The 22,510-nt window shown below is 33.7% G+C and overlaps 1 protein-coding gene across 1 annotated transcript in view; it reads left to right on the top strand.

Annotated features, from left to right (window-relative positions):
• Window positions 1–569: 569 nt before the first annotated feature.
• Window positions 570–22,510, top strand: part of LOC145277005 (uncharacterized) — a 30,502-nt gene continuing 8,561 nt past the window's right edge. The window contains exons 1-5 of the mRNA XM_080128601.1: window positions 570–999; window positions 12,469–12,555; window positions 15,939–16,085; window positions 16,891–16,951; window positions 20,877–21,029. Coding sequence (XP_079984727.1) covers window positions 984–999; window positions 12,469–12,555; window positions 15,939–16,085; window positions 16,891–16,951; window positions 20,877–20,985 — 420 coding nt within the window. The 5' untranslated portion in view covers window positions 570–983 and the 3' untranslated portion in view covers window positions 20,986–21,029. The remainder of the gene's footprint in view (window positions 1,000–12,468; window positions 12,556–15,938; window positions 16,086–16,890; window positions 16,952–20,876; window positions 21,030–22,510) is intronic.

Here is a 22,510-nt window from a genome sequence, read left to right as displayed (position 1 = left end):
CAACAGAAGGTTGATCAGTTTCTAAAAATCCATTAGGCTGCTCAAGTACCCTGATCGGGGATGGGGGAAGGAGCTAAGTGGATACTCGACCTTGCTCAAGGGTATCCTACAGGCTAGCGGAGGGAAGGAGGCGTCTTATTACTCTTGTTGGCGATGAATGTTACCACCCCGCTACCCATTCTTTTTTAAGATGTTAAGAAACCAATAACGCTGAACAAAAATGAAAATAAACATATACATGTTCAATAAATCATAATTCACATAACGATGTCTCTGTTACAATTTACCACGCTTCGATAAAACGACATTACACCAACGACGAAAAGAAAATATTGGATTCCAAAAACAATATAATTTCATCAAGAAGTTTTATTTTTAACTAAGAAAATCAAATTTTATGACTAAACTACAAGCAACGATCTCGCGATATACAACAGTCTGAAGAAATAAGGTAGATAACTCCAAATCAAGATTTTAGAAAGCCATTCTTAACATGGGAAGGTTACTGTAAAAACTCAAACTTACTTAAAAATGATTTTCTTTATAAAAATAAAACTACTTGATCAATTTACGTAATTTTTTTTTTTTTTTGAGGGGGTAAGGTATTTTCTTCTATCACGGGTACGTACAGCAATACATTATTTTTTAATAGCGGGTTGAGATCAGTAAGATAAGTATTTCTGCTGCTTGTTCAGTGCGCAAGTGAGAAGTTGTAGTAGTTAAGTTCAATCATTTCCATTTTTTGACCTCCTTTGGCATCATTAGTGCGTGCAGGAACAGGAGTTATTAACTTCTTTTTATTCATTTTTTTTTTAATTTACAAACGTTAACTATCTTTATTTCATTTTTATCTGAAAAATAAAAAACGATAAATTTCCAAATCTTTATGATCTTATAAAATGAAAAAATAAACAAACAAGAAGATAAGAAACTCCAACCAAACAAACGACGTTGTTTAAAGTTGCCGTGGACAACCAAATGTCATGTCGAAAAAATCAGGTTTGTTTTTTAAATTTCTTATATGAAACACAATTTGTGAATTTATTTAAATACTTATCGTTTCTTTTGGTATTTATTTTAAATTAATGAATTCCGTTTCTTGACGTAAAAACAAATTAGAACTTGTTTTTTTTTGCAAAGTTCGGAGGTTTATTTATTTATTTATTTTTTTTACTAACAACAGAAAAAGTTAAGTTATTTTTAGGCTTTTTAAAAACAATTTTTTAAAATTTTTGTTGGGTTCAATTTTTGTTTAATGTGCACTGCACTACTCACTAGTTGTCCAACTTGCAAAGCTGTTCTTAACATGGGGAAGTTGGTGTTTATTCCGAAAGCCGTTCTTAATATGGGGAGGTTGGAGGCGTTTATTCCGAAAAGCATTTTCTTATTTTCAACCTCTCAGGTTAAGAACGGCTTTCGGAATAAATACTATTTGCATGTTGGACAACTTGGACAACCAGTAGTGCAGTGGCTGCAGTGCACTAGCAGTGCCAGTGCACACTGGTCCAATTTTTCTTGTTTTTATTCGTATTTTGTATTCCTATCATTTAGACCCCCGACCCCAAAAGGTATTGGTTGGTGCTTGTATAGATCAGCTCCTATGATGGTAATCATAGGAGCTATGTCGTTAAATAGGGTTTTCGAATGATATGAGAAATAGGTACTTGTGCAGTTTAATGGGATAAAGTTTTCATTAAAAAAAAATCACTTAATTTGATCAAGTAGTTTTTATTTTATTTTATTTTTTTACAGAGGAAAATCAAATCGATTGTATCTCGCCATCTTACCTATATTGCAGGGGGCACCAGGGGAGATAACTCCAATCACCGCTTAAAGTTTGTCAAAATTTGACGTGATTATTTTGAAACGTGGGCAGAGAAAATACCTAGATAAATTTTTGGTACTCATTGATATGCACATATTGATCCGTGCTGAAATAACGTTATTATTTAAAAAAAAAACCAGAGGGGAGGTTTTTTGGGTATTATTATACAAACACCGTGACAGCGTTAGGGTTAGGGTTAGGGTTAGGGTTTAGGGTTAGGGTTAGGGTTAATTCGCTGTCACGGTGTTTGTATAAATTTACCGTTTTTTGTACCTATTCTGTACTTTAACTTTGCAATTGAATAAAAAAAAACAAAAAAACTTTCATTTAAACTTGGAAATACGATTTAAAAAATAGCGTGGATCAGTAAGTGCATTAGCACCAAAATTTTTTTTCACTTATTTTACAGAAATATTTTACAAAAATGTGTAAATTTTCTTGAAAAAAACCCTCAACTTTTCTATACTTTCCCCTAACAATTTACGGTTTTCATAAAAATCATTGGTAAATTTTTACATTAAGTCCACCTTCAAAATTTTTTTTAGTGACGACTAATGGAGGTTTTCGATTGTGCTGAATAAGAAAACCTCATATAAATTTTGCAGAGACAAAAGTAGTTTTCGAGATATAAAGAGCTGCATTATGCACAGTAATTCACTGGCCGCTATGTTTGTACTCGCGTGCGACAAACAAATCTACTTCTCTTCTACCGGCACTGCCACCTGGCGGAAATAAATTAACTTTTTTTTTTTTTTTTTTTTTCACAAGCGAGAAATTAGTAACGTGCATCTGCAAAATTTAAATGGTATTTTCTTATTCAGCATAGTCGAATTTTTACATTAGGTCCACCTCCACAATTTTTAACATGGGGAGGTTGGGGGTGTTTATTCCGAAAGCCATTCTTAATATGGGAAGGTTGGGAGTGATTATTCCGAAAGCCATTCTTAACATTTTAAAAGAAAATTGTGAAGGTGGAACTATTTGTTTATTGCGCACATACAAACATGGCCGCCAGTGAATTACTGTGCAAAATGCAAGTCTTTATATCTTGAAAACTACTTCAAAATTTAAATGAGATTTTCTTATTCAGCATAGTCGAAAACCTATTCAGGTCGTCATTTTAAAGAAAATTGTGGAGGTGGACCTAATGTAAAAAATACCAGATCATTCATCTGTATTGTATTCCTGCAAATCTGGTCTGTCAATTAGTTGTTTGGGGTGAAAAAACAGTTAAAAAAAAAAGAAGTCATATTCTAAATTGAACAAGTTTTTTTTTTTTTTTTTTTTTTCTTAAACTAAGAAAATCAGATTTAGGATGAAGCGAGATGTACAACTTTCATCGGCTATGTTGAATATATAAGAGAGAAACAACTCAATTCGAACTATCAAGATCCAAATCAGCCTTATAATAGATACATTTAGTATCAAAATGGCAAAAATGCTGAAATTCGCATGGCCGGAATCACTTCCGGACATTCTATAACAATGGTCGATGGCAGTTGAGTTTCTCTGGAAGTTTGTTTACACAGGCGTGAATTTATGCACCAAAGACAGTTTTTGGAAATGTATTCCACACAGCTAAAAGACTTTTTAGGAAGTTCGAAATTCACAAACCAAAACCTTGAAAGTTGCATTGTTCAAGTTCCATATTTGCAAAATATTTGCAAGTTTAGCATGCCCCCACTAGCTGGTAATTGGCTTTTAGTAGTTTTTCTCTAACTGCAGCAAATTGAGGATTTTATCTTAGCGATTTCTCTTATTGCAGAAAGCTGAAAAATTCAATTAAGTTTTTGACAGGTAAATATGACTACAATGTGTAATGTTCCCAAACAGAGGAATAGTATAGTTCCAGGGAACTATATAGAAGTTAATCTAGACTAAGGTAGAAAGGAATTCACCTCTAGAATATTCTTGACTTAATTCGCCGCAACAAGTTGAGATATATAATAAATCCAAATATATCCAAACAGGGAATTTAATACAAACTCCCCCTTTTAGGAAGTACTGCAGCAGGAATCTGAGTTTCGTATAAGTGCCTGTCTCCATATGATGATAATGATGCCTCCGTTCTGTCTCGAAAGACAAAGGATACCCCCTGTAGGGGCAGCTGCGCATGTAATTGTGTGGTAAAGGTTGTGCAATCTTCAACCACACCTCTCCTGAATCGGCACTGCTTAAATCCAGTGGCAAGGAGAAGTCCAGGGCGATTAGAAACAATGCTGAGAAAAGTGGAGAGTACATACAGCACCTGGAAATCCAAAATGGTCACCTATATGGTACTGACCAGGGTCATCATTGCTTAACTATGGTGATCTGACGGGAACCGGTGTGTCAAACGTAATTATGCCGTATTGTCTGCATCTACAAGGCGGGTAAAAATATTCCTTATCAGATTTGCTCCAATATAAATTGACATGTGCTGTCATGAAGGAGTCTTTTTTGGAACTGAAGAATGATGTAATTCAAATTCATGCCTTTAACATTAAATCTCATTTGAAATAATGTCAAGCGTTATCTTGTCTATGCAAAAAGGACAAAAAGGTTTTAATACAACTCCCATCATGCGATAGAGTAAATGCTCTACCGACGAATTCCAGCAAATTCCAGTTTGAATCTTGTGATGTAAAGACATGTCAATCATGTCTCCACGAGAATCCATTGGAAAGATTTTCCCGCCTATTCCTCTATAGAAAAGTATTCTATAGGAACTCACACCATTGTGGTTTAATCCCGTTAAATAAGATCTTGAATTATTTTCTCTGGTTGAAAACTTAATAAGAAGGAAGAACCAAACATGGCGTATTCTTCCCATCCTGAACTTTATTGGACTTTTCAACTTTCTTGTGATAGGATTAATCACGAATCTAACAAGACTTGACTTCTTGATATGCTTCAGTCAGGAAGGATTACCTAGAGCCCTCTAACAGCTCGGAGCATGCTAAAGATGCAATGTTTTCTGCAACAGAGAATTCAATATATTTAAGGTAAGTGTTCATGGTTTTATGAATGTCGTGTCTTCAGAGTCTTTTACCTTTTGTAGAAAAAATTTCTACAAAAAATCTCAAATTTTTATTTTCTTAGTTAAAAGAAACTACTTGATCAAATTACATAATTTTTTTTTTAACATGACATCTTCATTCCGTAACTGTAGACCCTGGTATGAAAGCGCACAGCAAACCACATCCAAACAATATTACTACTACCACTATTGGTCAAAAAAAAAAAAATAGGTGAAATTGTTGATGTGTACCAACTAAAGACCCACCTTTCAAAAGTTTATTTTTAGGGTATTCAGGTTTATTTTGAATGTATATCGCATTAAAAATTCTTGCTGGCATGTAGTTTTCATGATATTTATTGACCTTTATTATTCAATGTATGTTTTCAATGGTCGTTATTTTGGTTTTCACTTAAGATACTTGTCAAACAATGCATATGCTCATAAGAAAATCGAAAATCAAGGTGTTTTGTGCAAATCGAAAAAAGAAATCGAAAATTGATGAGTTTAATGAAAATGAAGTAGGGTTAGATGTGCGTGTTTCATCTCGGATTAGGAGTAAAGGTCAGACCAGAAGCTTGTCAAAACATGGAGCTTCCCCAAGAAGAAATCCATTCATTTCAATTGATGCCAGACGGGGATCAGAACATTGATGATGGAAAGATAGAAGCTTGGTTTAAGATGCATTAAAATTAAGCAGCCACCTCTTTCCCCACTGCACCACGTGATCAAGATCAGAGGAGAGAGAATCCAAGAACTTGGTCATTTATGGCCTTTGAAGGGTTGCCATAGATGGTAGTGTCATCAGCATAAATGTCTACAAATGACCTTAGGGTGTGATTTGGGAGATCATTGATGTAGATCAGGAAGAGAGTTGGGCTCAGGATGGAACCCTGAGGGACTCCAGCATTAATACTGTGAGCTACTCTTATGAACTTATCAGAGAGAAATGATTTAATAATTGAGAAGACATTTCCACCTATGTGACACTTACGTCACCCGCGCGTCGTCCAGTGGTGGAATGACCCCGGTTGTCGGTTCTGGTGTTTCCTCGGCGAGGATGTCAACGGCCGGTTTCCTGAAACAGACTTGTCATGCAAAACAATTGAAAGGACCAAGTCAATATGCGTTTCCTTTTGTACAAACTTCCTTGTATTTCAATCACGGTACAATCGCAGTTAGCTGTTTAGTTAGGGACTGGCCACTTGTTAACTGCGAGGTTTTCTCTTCTCTCTCCGACAGAAAACTCAATTATCTACGTGACAGGGTCAATCGATGGGGCAATCTTCGTTCGTCGGACCCAAGGAAGCAAAACTCTCTCTCTCTCTCTTATATCGGTGACAACATATGCGCGACTGTTCTTAATGCCCCAATACAACAACGTATCAACCCGTTTAAACAAATACATATTTCATTTTCACTTTTTTCTTTGGGGGTGACAAAAAAAAATCAACAATACTTTGCAATATTAAGGAAAAAAAATCTTTACAGAATACGTAACCAACGAAAAGCACCCTGACAACAGCGCCTAAAAAAAAATCTGAGCGAAGCAAATAAGAACCAATAAAAATCTGTCCCGACCTTTCTCGTCTGCTTCCTTTCTTTCCATATCTCCACTTCCCTGTCTCGCTGCACATTTTTTTCTGCATTCTGACTGCTATTTATGCCCTCAAAGTTCAATTTCACTCTTTCTTTTCCCTTCGGTACGTTCAATGTCAGTCTTTCTTTTCTCTTCGATAAGTTTTCTTTTCAATCGTTCTTTTTCTCCAATTTTTTTTTCTTTTTTTTTTTTTTCTAAACATTTTTCTGTGCTATTTTCCATTTCCTTTATATATATATTTTTTTCAAGAGAACTGAGTTCCAAACGCTTCAAAATGTGTCCGTGGCCACTCGTTCGTGCACATCCCAGATGTGATCGTCCTAAGTCATCGGCACCACGTTGTAACGGGACGGTGTCCCGTGCATCACGTTGTGACACAAGAGTCACGGCAACAGATCGTGATAGTCATCGGCACCAGATTATAACAGATATATGTCACTGGCACGTGAATGTGACACTTTCGTGTCCCGGGCATGCGTCGTCTAGTGGTGGACCCCTCCAGCGTGACCAGACTCGCACTGGTCACTGGAAAACATACCTCCGCTGCTCAAGGCACGTTAAACGTGCATGACCCCAAGTCCGTGTGGCAACATTGTCCTCTTCGGGCGTCACTCTGGTTTTGTGTCTGTGTCTTCGTCATCTGGCGTCAGGGCATACCTGAAATAAACTGCATCTTCACTTATGCCGGCAATCGAAAAACAAAGAAAAACTCTGAGGTCATTTTCGTTTAAACCAAATAAAATAATTATTTGCAATCATTCTACATTGTTTAATAACATTTGTTATCAAAGGCCGTTAATATGTCAAGGGCAATTGCCTTATAAAGAAAGCCTCCGTCGAGAAATTTGCTAGTCCTATGAGATATAACTGTTAGCAGAACAGAAACCATATTGCATGTAACTGAGAAGGCTATTTCTGCTGAGATGATTGATTACTTCTCTATTTAACACAGATTCCAGCAACTTACTCATGACGCACAGGAAACTGATTGGTCTGTATTGAGAGGGAGATGACCGATCATCTGAATTTTTAAATATGGGACATACTGATAAGGTTTTCCAGGGTGTTAGGAAGCAATTTTCCTTAAGATAACACTTAAACAGCTTTGTAAGTATGGGATCTAGTTCTGGTTGAAGCTTTTAGAGTACTATAATAGGAATGCTATCAGGGCCAGTTACTTTAATGGAATCAAGGTTTTTGATTAGCTTGGCAACATCATGCACAGATATTTGTAAGTTGCATAGTGTGTTTTCAGCCACAGGAAGGAGAAAATACAGGGGGTTGGCGACCCTGATTACATAGGGTAGAATTAGCTACAAAGTTTTTGGCAAAGAGTTTGGCTTTGTCTGATGCTGACGAGATTACCTCAGGTCCATTGATGATGGTTGAGATAGAGCACACACTTCTATTCAGGACCCTGTTTGTAATTTGCCAAAATTGGTGAGAACCAAGCTGCTGCTCAGTTACTTCAACAGACAAACTGAGCATACAGCTCTTCTGCATTCTTTATTACTCTTTTACAGTGGTTGCTGGCAGTCCTGAAGGCAGCTTTAGTCTCAGTACATCTATTACATTGGAAACAATCGAAATAGTTATTTCTGTGTGCAATGACAACAGCACATTCTGGAGGAAACCACGGCTTGCTGTTAGGTTTTTGCTGGAATTTTTTGCAGGGTATGAAGCGGTCTATACCTACAATTAATAATTCCATCGGGTCTGATACTATAGAGGACGCATTCTTTATAAACATGGAACACAGAAAAAGATCTGAAATAAATGTACGAAAGCTATTCCAGTTAGTCATAGAGTATCGCTATACTGTGCAATAGAGAGATATGTTGGCGGACTTATTACATTTTTTTTAATCTTAACTGAGACAATTGAGTGGTCAGAAGATCCCAGTGAGGACAGAACGAAAGATGAACATAGTTTGGGGCAAATTGTGAGAAAAAGTCTCGGAGATTTGTATACTGACCTTCCGTGTCGGGCACACGGGTGGGTTCGTGAGCAATCTGAGTTAGATCGTAAGTAATGGAGAAATTTTGACAGAACCTCCTTTTATCATCTGTCTCAGATATGCTCTTAAAGATAGTAACTCCATTGTTATGGGGGCAACTATAAACACAGTGGTGTGAGCAAGTGCAAACCGAAAGCACATGTAGGGTAATTTAGGATCTTCTTTGGAGATGTCCCTACCACATGGAAAGCCATTTCTAATGTAGGCACATATTCCATGCCCATGGCGATCTTGGGGGTCAAATTTGGATGTTAAATTAGAATATTCTTTAATTACGAACTCTTCTAGGGAAATAGTCGGTCCAATGCAAGTTTTGCTTAGGAATAATAGGTTTGGTTTGGTCTGCTGTAATTGGATTTCAACTTCTGGAAGGTTGGAATGTAGACCCCTGATGTTGGAGAAGAAGACATGGTAGTAGGAGTCTGCATTGGAAGTTGGAGTTCTGGGTTTAATTGTGTGTTATTTCTAGAGACTTTTCATGATGGAGTTTTAGGATTTGTGGAATAGATCGACAGACTTGGTTAGAGCAGGGCAGAGAGGGAAAGTAAGGGAGAAAAAGAAATGAAGAAATACTTTTTTTGTAGCACGATAAGGTAAAACCGTAACAATTACCCACTAATATGGTATCAAGAAGCTCCACCAGAAGCTACTGCATGGTCCAGAATCCATTCACCAAATGGCAATACAGCAGCCCAGTACTTTGCAACTGCTGATAGGACAGCCTCCTTAGTGGTTAGTCCAAGGTTTGGATCCCTGACTATCAGGCGGATAACATCAGCCCAGTAAAACGTTTACCTCCAGCACTCTTATTAGTACAAGGATAGAAATAGAAACAGAAACTTTCCGACATCTTAGGCAACTACTCACACAAAAATACTGCCGGCTTAGAATACAGCTTTTTCTTCTCCCTTTGTCAGAAAAATCACTCTTCTAAATGAGGACTTAGAGGCAAATTAGGAGATGCAAGTTCCGGGAGCTGCCAACAACGCACCCCGAATGCGTTGTCTACTCTCCATATCATAGCTTGTTTTGAGTAATGGTGTTTTAGTTTGGTGCTCAAGCTTGATTGTGATATAAATCATTATTACGAGGTGACCAGTATCTGTCCTACAAACCTCAGGCAACATTGTCAAGAATAGGTTGAAAATGAGACTTGCTGGTCATCACTATCTAGTAGATGTGACAGTTAATATAAGAGAATGAGCAACTGAGAAGTGTGCTGTTAGAGTTGAGTCTACGGAGATTGAGAAATGGAGATAACCTCTCTGGTGGATATTAAAGTTTCTAAATACATGGATTTGCGTGCTTGGATCTAAGGAAAGCTTCTTGGGTTTTGTTTGTAGTATGGAGCAGATGTATTTTGAGGATCTCCTTCCCATTTCTCTTTCATAACAAGAGGGATTAACACTCAAAGAATTGTTAAGTCCAAAGCAATAATGGAAGCTACTCTACAAAAACTGATTAAAACCGTTATGAAGAAAAAAAATGCGACAGACTACCTCTACACACAGTTACTACTACGAAAGCGGCAAAATGCAATCATATTTGTTACTAAATACTATAATCAACATCAAGTATCACATACAAGAATGACGCACATCTGTTTACATGGCAGAGATTTGTCCATCATGAATTTGTAAATTTAAAAAACAAAATATCAATGAAGTATTTATGACAATGATTATTTTATTTTAATCTTTTTTTTTACTCTTTTTCACCCAAAATAAAGCGTATTGCCACTTGGAACATAAAGGGCTACTATTTGGAATCATGTCAAATGGGGGACTATGGGGGAGATCAGCAGTGAGATGTCTGTTCTCATTACATTTAAACTTCTGCAGGTGAGTAAAGTCAGAGAAGCAGGAAGCAGAGGAGATTCTAAAATTTAGCAGTCTGAGAGAAGAAACTATTAGCGTAGAAGGCTTTCCGGCATCTAGAGACGTCAATAGTGAAGGAATGGGATTTTGTAGTTTGTCGGGTAAGTCTGGAGTATGTATGTCGATGAGGCACAAGTACTAAGAGTTCATCAAAGAACATTCCATTAAAGTACTTGTAAAACAGGTACAGAGATGCAACATTTTGGTGATGGGACAGAGGTTGGAGCTTAGCTGATAGTGCAGGACCTATTAGATTTGAAATTTTTTTTTTTTTCGACTGTGTAAAAGTGAGCGACTAGTGATAAATGCACCAGCATAGTGTTATATCGCATATCCCTCTATATCTCCATGAATAAACCGGAAACCAGCAATGGCGATGCTAGGACAAATCTGTTCGTCGGTACAACACAAATGAACACAATAAATACACATGACAACTTCAAATCCCATTTCTTTAGATACACACATCATTAGAATAACTCGCACCTTACTTCAACAAAGAAAACCGCTAGAGAAAGCCGCACAGCAAAAGAAAACAAAATACAAAACACAAACATCACAGTAAATGCAACTCCTAAGCATATAAACACCAATATATAATTCCCAAAACATTGCAACGTCACAACACCGACTAGATTATATTCACAATTTTATTAGCTTCAAATCGATATAACACATGCATACATACACCAAACAGACGGTTCACTACAACACATTATAGCACGAAAAACAAACACAATCAAAAAGCAAACTCAAGCCAGCGATTAAAAAAAAACAAAACAAAAAAAAACCTTCTTTGCTCCTTACTACGTCCGCTTCATGACTATAAAAATACCAGCCTTTTCGACAACAGACAGATTGGCACTAGTGTGGCGCACTGTGAACTCGCTCCATCTTCAACCTGTATCTGACCCCTCGCCAACGACATCAGACGCGGAGCTTACTACGCACAGCCAGCATTGCCCACCGCTACTATCTCATCCGCGATCCTGATACAAGCCCCTTTCCTTCTTCAGCTGATACCAAATCATCATCTCTCACCAACCCCGCGCTAAGCGATATCAGCTAACAAGGATCGCCGCACATGCTAAGCTACATTTCTGCCATCACTGCCCCGCACCCAAAGAAACTTTGATCGTTGACGAGTTTATCTCAACGCCCGGCCAGCCATCCTAACGACGACGCCTTAATCTCTGATTTTGTGAGAAATAATATATATATACATTTAACCTTACTCGGTCGTCTGTATTTTTCTTGCAACCATACGCTTGTTTATTTCAATAGATATGGCAAAAATATTCCATAGATAAGCCAATTGTGGCTTTGTAGTTTATTGAAAATGTGCTTGCAATCTTCCCCATTTAATGGAGCCAGTAAAATTTTAATTGTGCCTAGATTAAAAAAAAAAAGGATGGAGTATTGTTGCCATATCTGGACAGGAGCTGCTAGAAGCAGCTTATCCTGCCTCGACAGAGTTCAAAATAGACTTTGTAGCCTAGTGAGAGATGTACTTTTCTCTTCCCTGCAGCCTCTTTCCCACAGAAGAGACATTGCGAGCCTGCCTCTGCTTTATCGTTATTTTCATGACAAATGCTCGTCTAAGCTCCAATCTATAGTCTCCTCTTGCCTAATTTTCACAAAAACACTTGTCTAACTGCAACCACTATCAATAATTTCCCCCACTCTATCTGTGCCTAAACCTAAACGTAGATTCCATGAACAAAGCTTTTTTCTTAGGACTGCATACCTGTGGAACTCTGTTCCGTTTTCCTGCTTTCCAACTGACTACAATATTATCATCTTCAAGTCTGTGAACAAGTTCTTGATGAGCCATCCCCTTAAGTAATCCAATTTACCAAATTTCCACTACTAACGATTATATTTTCCCATAAACTACTATACACTCGTTAACCCTTATCCTTGAGTGGCCTCCGGGCTTTAATAAGTGTTGACTCCTTTGTAAAAAAAAAAAAAAAAACCTTTTTTAAATTGAATTTTTTAAAAGATTTCAACCTTTTACTTAGACAATTTTATTTTCTTTAAAAACTTGATTCAAAATGATTGTAAAATTCACCAGACGTTTTTTTTCTTTCTATGAAAATGTCAAATAAATTTTTTTCCATCAATTTTTTTTTTTTTTATATATTTCAGTTGAAAGAATCACACGAGGATTTTTGCGTGAAAAAAGTGGAGATTTTGATGTTGAATCAATAATAATCCTTGATCTAAATGGATTCGGTCAGTATTATTTATGATGCAGTTAGGCATAATTTAATTTCTGGCACATTACAATTGAACACACATTATGTCTTTTATAATTTTTTTAGAATGATGTAATCAAATAACAAGTATTTGTTTTGAAAGCATTATGTAAGATTTTATAGTTACAGATGGTCACAATCACATACACCTTTATTATCACTAATGATGAAGACCACTATCAAACTGATGCTACCAGATCAGGTAGTCTCAAGATACTGGCTTCATAACCTAAAATACACTAAACGTTAATGTTATTGGTTTTTTCCCCCTTCCCTTTGCAAAACTCAATCATATTCCGCAAAGTAAAAAACAGCCAAATTTTTTTCCAAAATGACCAGATTCGGCATTAAAGAACCTGAAATGGGTTGATATGTTGTAAAACAAATTAACCAAATCAATCAATATCAAATCCTAATGAATCTGGGCAAGATAATATTGATTATTTTTCTATGAAGAATTAAATAATCACTTGCTTAACAGTAGAAAGTGGAATCTGGAAGTTTGAAACTATAGTTACATATGATAGACATATTTATATTGAAAACACAAAAAATGTCAATTAATATAAAATATCAATATTTCAAACTTTTACTGTTTCTTTGTATGGCTCCGTATGCTAGCCGTCAGTAAAATCTGGAGGTTTTCAGCAGTATTGTGGTATATTTATTATCTGAAACACAAATATATCAATTAATATAAAATATCTGATTTATGAAAGTATGATAGGTTATGAAAAGGAAGGGTTATAAAGAGATAGCTTCGAATTTGAGGGTATCAAAACCAAAGCAAAATATAATGAAAGTAAAAATAAAATAGATAAACCCCGTAATTTATTATACCATACCTGTTCACACTGAAACACTTATCGCAATATTCTGTGGATCTATATTAAAAAACCTTGTTAAACTTTGTGACATATTTCCATTCTATGGAGGTCAGGCGCGAACGAACACCCCATAATTTTATTATACCATATTTCTTCAAACTGAAACATAATTATCAAAGTATACTTATGCAGATAGATATGAAAAGTCTTTATTAAAGTTTGTGCCTATTTCTATTCTATGGAAGTCAGGCGCGAACGCAGACCCCACAATTTTATTATACCATCCCTATTTAAGTTAAAACATACTTATCAAAGTATTATTATGTACATCTATATCAAAAACACTTGTAAACGTTTTTTTTTTAATTTAAAAATTTTTTATTTCCATACTTTGTGGGCCAGGCGTGTACGCAGACCCCACAATTTTAATGAATCATCATTATGCCAGATCAAACATACCCATTCCTGTGTCTCGATACATCTTCTATCATTATATGTGATCAGTTTTCTATAATAGTCAACCATATAGGAGCCTATTTGTGACCAGACACACACACAGACGTTCAGCTTTATATTAGATATATATATATATATATATATATTAGTGTTGGGACGATTAATTGGAATCATAAAAATTAGAACTTTTAACGGTATCTGAATCGGAAAAAAAAAATTGTCCCTATTTTCCAATGTAAAAAACGATTCTTTTACTGCTGGTAGTATTAATAAAATCTATAAAAGTGAACGTGTCTGTCTGTCTGTCTGTGTACATTTTCCTTCAGAATGACTCTGTTAATTTTAAGACTCGAAATTTGATATACAGGCTACTGAGATTTGGGAAAATCTATGTGATCGGTTTTCGGCCAGAAATTTGGCGACTAAGGGGTCAAAGTTCAACGATTTGACTTTTGAGAACTCTACCAAACTCCTCCGATAATTTGGAGTCTAAACTCTTGAAATTTTAGATATAGTTCCTTGGACATGTATCTAACTTAATAACTCGATTTGAGCCCCAAACAATAAATTTTAAGGGGTCATAATAGGGGTCAAAGTTTAAAAAATTGACCTTTTTTTTTTTACTCAGCATACACCTCCAAACACCCAGGCAACGCCGGGCACCCATGCTAGTAATCAATATTTATTGATTTTAAACTAACAGTAAAACTAAAATCTATAGATCCCCCCCCCCTCCACAAGTGTATTTTACACTTGAGGAAACATCTACACATGTAACATGTGTTTTTGTGGTAATTGTGAAAAAATAACAATTCTTTAATTAAGTACTTAGAGATTTATGAAGAATCAGAGATTGATAATTGTATCAGAATCAGGAAAAATACTGGAATCGTTCCATCATTAAAATATATATCTTTGGGGGATTTTTTTTATATGAATATAACCTTTAGCAAGTTATTGATTTATTTCCTCCTTTTTTTATTTTTGTTCATTTGTTGTGATTTGTGATATTTGTTTGTCTCTGATGAGTTGTATGATGACACAATGAATCATATTTCCCATCACTACAATGAAACATGTGTAAGTCACTTATGAAAAAAAATATAGGCATTCAATAAGTAAAATAATAAAGTATAAAATTAAAAAAAATAGACAAAAATGATTATGGACTGATTCTGTTTTTGGTATTGGAATGTAATTCATCAGTGTGTGTGTGTGTGTGTGTGTGTGTGTATGTGTGAATTTAAAATGGAAAGGAAGAAAAATGTTCGACAATTCATCAGTTCAGTGGGTTTTATTCAAAAGACTGTTTTCAAATCTGAAGTATATTCTTTTGACTTCCAGTGAATGTCTGGTATTCAGGATAGAAATATGTATTGTTTCGTCACATTCTTTTTGTAGTTATTCCATTCGTAAATTAGTTGTACACTTTTTTTAATTGTGGGGGATTATACTTCGATTTCCAGATAATGTCAGATCATCAGGAGGGAATATGCACTGTGTGGTATTCTCTCCTGATGACCTGACAAAATTACAAAGAGCACATGACAAAACGATCCATATTTCTATTCTGAAAGCTACACATTAACTGGAAGCCAAAGGAATATACTTCACATTTGAAAACAGTCTTTTGAATTAAACCCACTGAACTGTCGAATTGTCGAGCATTTTGTTTCTTCCTTTCTATTTTAAAATTCATATTGTCAGATTTTTAATCCTTTTATTATGTATGGAAACGGAAATGGCACAAACCCTATTAATTGATCTCCTCCAAAGAAGGAAGTTCTAAGGAAGTATGAAATTCACAAGCGGTCCCCAGTCACATGTATATCCTCATTAGGGGAGATGATGATGCTAGGTTTTTGCAACTCTTGCAGGGAGGTGTTGACATCCTCCTACATACAGTGCCTGGAATTCCCAAATTGGTCGCCCATCTGGTACTGACCAGGCTCAACGTTGCTTAACTTTGGTGATATAATGAGAACATGTCGTATACAGCATTATCATATATATATATATATATATATATATATATATATATTTGTGTGTATATTAATTGTCTTTTCATTGCTTTCAGGTATCAAGGAACTTGGCTATATTGAGGAATGCAACAATCTTGAATTTTTAAACCTGTCAAATAACAAGATTAACAATCTCATTCCTTTGGCTTGTTTGGTTCAACTGACATATTTGAACCTTTCAAACAACCTCATCGCCTCTTTGGGTCAGTAAATTTATAGCTTCTATTCTTTTGTTTATTATTTGTTAATAAATTTACAACTGAATAACATTAAACATTAATTTATTATGAACTGTTAAAAAAATAATTATACTAATTCAGAATATAAATAACTGAGTATTTGCTCTATACAGTACAGCAAGGGATCATGTATTATTGGTTTAAATAACAGTTTGATGGTGATATAAATGTGATAACTAAAAAAAAACTTTCACATTTATTTAATTATGTATCAATCAGGTTGCATATATTTTTGGTGCTTCTTCATTATAATAAAATTCGAAAATCAAAATATTGAATTTCAAATAAAACCAATGGTATCTGCTTAATTGTCTTGTCACAGTAATGAATATATCCACAAATTATGAAAAACGATAAGGTAGAAAATTAATTATTAATGAAAATATTTTTTAAAGACAATTTGCAAAAATGAAGTTTTGCTAAACATTAAAAAAGAAAGAAACTGGAGAATTTAAATTGTAACAAGGAAGGTAATTGTTTCGGGAAAATTTCTGCAAAAGTCAACTTTTGCTAATTGTCTTTGAAAATATTTTTATTAATAATTAATTTTCTATCTTATCGTTTTTTTTTCTAAATTTTGAATATGTTTATTACTGCGACATGACAATTAAGTAGATACCATTGGTTTTGCTGAAATTTAATATTCAATTTTAAATTTTGTTGTTGTCACAAACAAGCAACAAACTTTGACATTTATTATTTTAGACAAACAGGTCGCATATATTTTAAGATTTTTTATTAAAAGAAATTATGTTTTCTTCTTTTTTAGAAGGCTTGCAGATTTTGGAGAATCTAGAAACCTTGGACCTTTCAGGCAATTTTATTAGCAGGTAAAGACTGTCTATTTACCGGGCAAAAATTTGTGAAATAAATATATAAATCAATCTATTTTCTTCTTAAACATTATTTTTGCCTGTCAAAAAATTACTTGACAGAATGGCACCAAATTTTGCATGATGCTGGTTATAACATATGAATGTGCAGATTTTAATACTGCTAATACTAATGCAATAATAATAATAATGCAAACCAACAATGATTAATAAATAATGATATTGAAAATATAGTAACACAAATAGGTTACTAATGGTTCTCAATCAATCATAGAATAGAGTGGATGCTGTTTTCATAATCCTCCAAAAGTATAATTTTCCAAAAATAATCCCCCTTCTATTTCTATTTAAAGTAGTAAAAAAAAACAAAAAAAAAACTCAATTATCAATCAATTGTAGGAGAAAGTGATCACTGTTTTCATAATTCATCCTCTCTACTAAAAAAGTATAATAAATCAAAAAATGTTACAAAAGTAATTCCCGCCTTCTCTATATCTATTTAAAACAATAAAAAAAAAAGAACCTCAATGTTCCCGTCTCAAAATTGAGAAACTATTTGGTTATGCGTGTTGACTTATCATTTTATCATATAGACTAGCAAAACCTGTGGCTTTCCACAAAATTAGAAATATATTCAATCTATCTAATCAATAATTGTTTTGATAAAACTGATATTAGTGCAAAAAATTTTTTTTTTTTTTTTTTTTTGACAGAGAAACCAATAGAATGCAGCAAATATGATTTTATTAACATTTCTATGAAAATAATGTCCATTGTATTTTAAAGACAGAACTGACACAAATGAAATAAATTAATAAGTACTAATAAATACTCAAAAAGTAATTGTGCTACATAGTTCAATACAAATAATAAAATCACATTGTAAGATACAATCTTTAATTTACTTCTTTAGTTCAGCATCACTTGGCAGACAATGTTCTTTTTTTTTGTTTATTTCTTTTGAATGTTCCTTTTTATACCAACTGTTTCACTGATCTCTTTTTCGGTAAAGAACCGCTGCACATCGAAATTACCATGAGTTCCTTTCTCACACTATTACAACAATGACCATAGATTATCATAATGATATTTGAAAACGAGGCTACCTCAAAGGGAGGTCACTCTTATATTTTTGTCCAGGATTGCCAGATTGGTCTTTTTAAAGCCAAATTTGGAGAATTTAGCTTTATGAAGCAATTTGGCCTTAAAAAATTGTATTTGGCCTTTTTCAAAGTGTAACGTATGGACTAATGAAGGCAGGAACAAGTAGAATATTAAATAGATAGAATATAGAAGTGAAGAAGATAGAATAGAAAAATAAGATAGATTTATTACTTAGAAAAAGATAGAAGACTAGCAGAGCTACCTGACGTTGCCCAGGATATGGGTAACAAAATAGAAGAGTTTAAAACTTCACTCTCTCTCTATCTCTACTATTCCCTCTGACAGCCCTCTATCTATGTAACTCTCCCCCACTCCCACCACTACTCTCTTTCTCTCTGGCAGTTGGTGCTTGAATTAGTTTGATATAATAGAAAGAAGAAAAGAAAGAAAAATGTAGCAATCTGACCGACTGTTTGACCTAATTTCAGTGTTGTTTTTGAAACAACTACCAGAAAAATGCACTAATTTGGTTCTTAGTGACCCAAAATGAACGAATATTACCGTATGTTTTTTTTTGTTACCATAATAAGCTTGACATCATACTAAATCTAATAATGTAAATTTGTGTGTCTGACATATACGTGCATAGAATGATAACTTTCCTTTATATAATAAATTTTCATAGTTTGCAAATCAAAGCTGCCATTTTAACAACTGAATCCTGATTTAGACAGTTATCTTTCCTTGCCACTTACAATTTAAATTTGAGGTTTTGTCCAGAATTTCGCCTATATTAAAACACAAAAATAAAGAAAACTCTGTATGATGTACATACCAATTTGTAAACGAAAACATCATATTCCAAAAATCGCATAAATTGATGAAGTAGTTTTATTTTTAAATAAGAAAATCAAATTTTATTAGTGACAGAAGCTAGCTTTCCTGTCTATCATTTTCAAAATAATCTAAAAAAAAACAAACAAAAAAAGGGAGATAACTCAATAATTCAAACTTTAGAGATTTATGTTGTAATGCCTACGAATTTCTATTAATCGCTTAAAAATGATTTTCTTTATAAAAATAAAACTACTTGATCAATTCATGTGATTTTTTAAAAGTATATTTTCGTTTTATCACAGATGCTTACATCACTCAGATCTTTTCTTTATATTTTTGTTTTTTAATATGGGAGAAATTTGGGACACAGGACCCAACATTTTAAATAAAAAACAAACTACTTTGGCTTACCTATTCACTCATAACCATTATAAAAACCCTGAAAATTAATTCTCTAGTGAGGAATTATCACAACTCGACGTAAAACTGCAGACTGTCTAATTTAACAGTCAGAAATACTGACAACCTTTCTTTGTACTCACTTTCTTGTATAATATATTCTTTCTACCTGCTTTTTGCATCTTTCTTTATGACCCTTTCCTAGGGCCACAAATTACTTGTTACTACAGGTTTTTATATAAATTATTGGTTTTTCTTCGTTATAATAGCAAAATTTGAAAAATTGAATTTCAAGTAAAACCAATGACATCTACCTGAATGTCGTGTCACGATAATGAACATATCTAAAAATTATGAAAAACGATAAGGTATAAAAATTAATTATTAATGAAAACAGTTTTTGAAGACAATTAGCGAAAATTGAGTTTTGCTAAATTGGCCTAAGATTTTCAGTTTTAAGAAAATAATTAACTCCCTTTTGTTAAGGTTCAAACTTTCCCGTTTCTTTTTTTGGTACTTGTACAGTTTAATGAAGACATTAAAAAATGAAAATATTGAAAAAGGTTATATTGTACATACTCATTATGGAATGAAGTTTTTATACAAAAAAAATCACTTAATTTGATCAAAAAAGTTATTATTTTATATTGATCTCATTAAAATTGATTTTCCTCTGTAAAAAAAGAACTACTTGATCAAATTAAGTGAATTTTTTTTCAAAGAACGTCATTCCATAACAGGTACGTAAAATATAACTTTTTTCAATATTTTCATTTTTTTAATGTCTTGATTAAACTGTATAAGTACCCTTTTTCTTTCTTTTTTTTTTTTTTTTTTTGCAAAATACAATTTTCACTAATTGTCTTTGAAAGCTATGTCATTAATAATTATAATTAACTTTGTACCTTATAATCTTCATAAGTTTTGGATATGTTTATTACTCTGACATGACAGTTAGGTAGATACCATTGGTTTTACTTGGGACTTCTATATTTTGAATTTTGTTTATAACTAAGAACCAACTTTTCTGAACACAATAACAAGTTTGAATAAATAACATATTTTTATGTTCATATCTACTGTAGTTAGGGTTAGGGTTATTATCTTAAGAAAGAAAAAAAATGAAGACTAAACTCTATGTCATGTATGCACCCGTGATGGAAAGAAAATGTTGCACACCTAAATTCAAATAAATTGATCATGTGGTTTATTTTTTAAATTGGAAAATCAAATTTTATGGCTAAATTATGAATAATGATCTTGCGATGCCATCTTGAAAACAGTAAGGGAGATAACTCAAAATAATTAAAACTTTTATGAGATTTTAGAAAGCCATTCTTAACATGGAAAGGGACGCATTGGAAAAACTTAAATTTGCTTAAAAATGATTTTTCTTTATAAAAATAAATCTACTTGATCAATTTACATGATTTTTTGTGTACGATATATTTTCTTTCCGTCATGGGTAAGCACATCATACAGAGTTTTCTTTATTTTTCATGGAGAGAGGGCCTAGACAAACACATACTATTTTTTAAATGCATACATTTTGTAAAAATCATTTCTTTCCTTTATTTTACAGCCATGACACTCTTTATAGCATCAGTGGTCTTTCTAAACTGAAACATTTGTTGTTTCAAGACCCAAATAATGAAACAGACGAATCCAATATGCAGAAACCACAACTATAAATCACAAATCCTCAATATGTTTCCTAAACTTCACTCACTGGATCGTAAGTCATTTGTTTTGTTATTTTATTTTTATTTTTTTTTTGTTTTTGATAATTTTTACTTATCACATAAAGTGTGAATATATAATTACTGTTTGCATAATTATTTTTCTGTGTATTTAATGCAAAGATTTCCAATTGGATGATAAGAGTTTTTTTTCTTTTTTTTTTTTTTTTTTTTACTCTGGAGTCACCACTTATTAAGGATAAGGGACAGCTCAATGAGAACTTTTTTACATTGGATTTGGTAGGCTACTATGTTGTATTCAACTTGGAAGCAGACCAGCAAAACAGTGTTCCACAGGTGGCCAGTTTTGGGAAAGAAAGCTTTGTTCATGGAATCTGCGTTTAGATTTAAGCACAGATAGAGAGTGGGGGAAATCGTGTATATAGTGGTTGTAGCTAGTCAAGTGGTTTTTGTGGAAGTTTGACAAGGGAGGACCATAAATTGGAGTTCAGTCGAGCACTTGCCATGAAAATAATGATAGAGCAGAGACCGACTTGTAATGTACTAAAAGTACTAACACTTAACAACAGTTCTCCACAGTCATCAGAACTACCTCTGAATTGGAGTTCTGATAATAACATAGAAATATTGAAACATTGATTGATTTGCATAAACTCTTTGCAATGTTTATTATATATGCATGAGAGGTATTAATGCAACCTTGATTAAAGATGATGGAGTTTTTGAGCTTTTCTGATTGTTTGTCTTAATTGTTTTCTTGACTCTGCAATTTAGGTTTTGTGTTTCTAGTTGTTTTTTCATCCATCTCAACTACTTTAGATGATTGTGTCTGAGATGGTCGAAAAAAACAACTCTTGGATCTATATTCTACCAATTAAAAACAGAGATGTAAAGACTAGTTTGCAGAGTTGAGAAACCAATTAAAAACAACATATGCAAAAGAGGAAACTCTGTCATCTTTAATCAAACTTGCATTGATAATGATATATATATATATATATATATATATATATATATATATATATATATATCATCTGGAAGAAGTCTTTTTTTTTTTTTTTTACATAGGCATCACCACTTATCAAGGCCAAGAGGTCACTCGAGGATAAGGTTAAAGAGTGTACAGTAGAAATTTTAGACAATAGAGTAACCGTTAGTAATGGAGATTTGGTAAATTTGTTAACTTATATGGAACAGCTCATCAAAAACTTGTTTACGTTAGACTTGAAGACAACCATATTGTAGTCAGCTGGAAAGCAGAAAAACAGAAAATTCCATAGGCATGCAGTTCTAAAAAAGAATCTACGTTTAGGTTTAGGCACAGATAAAGAGTGAGGGAAATTAGTGATAGTGTTTTCTGCTAGACGGGTGTTTCTTGTGAAAATTTGGCGAGGGGGGACCATAGATGGAGCTCAGCTGAGCACTTGCCATGAAAATAATGATAAAGCAGAGACAAACTCGCAACATCTCTTCTGTGAGAAAGAGGTTGCAGGAAAGAGAAAAGGACATCCCCCCA

Source organism: Euprymna scolopes, chromosome 5 (genome assembly GCF_053919585.1).
Source record: "Euprymna scolopes isolate OS-2025 chromosome 5, ASM5391958v1, whole genome shotgun sequence".
NCBI classification, from domain to species: Eukaryota; Metazoa; Mollusca; class Cephalopoda; order Sepiida; family Sepiolidae; genus Euprymna; species Euprymna scolopes.
Note: the sequence above shows the minus strand (reverse complement) of the source record. Positions and strands in the feature narration are given on the sequence as shown.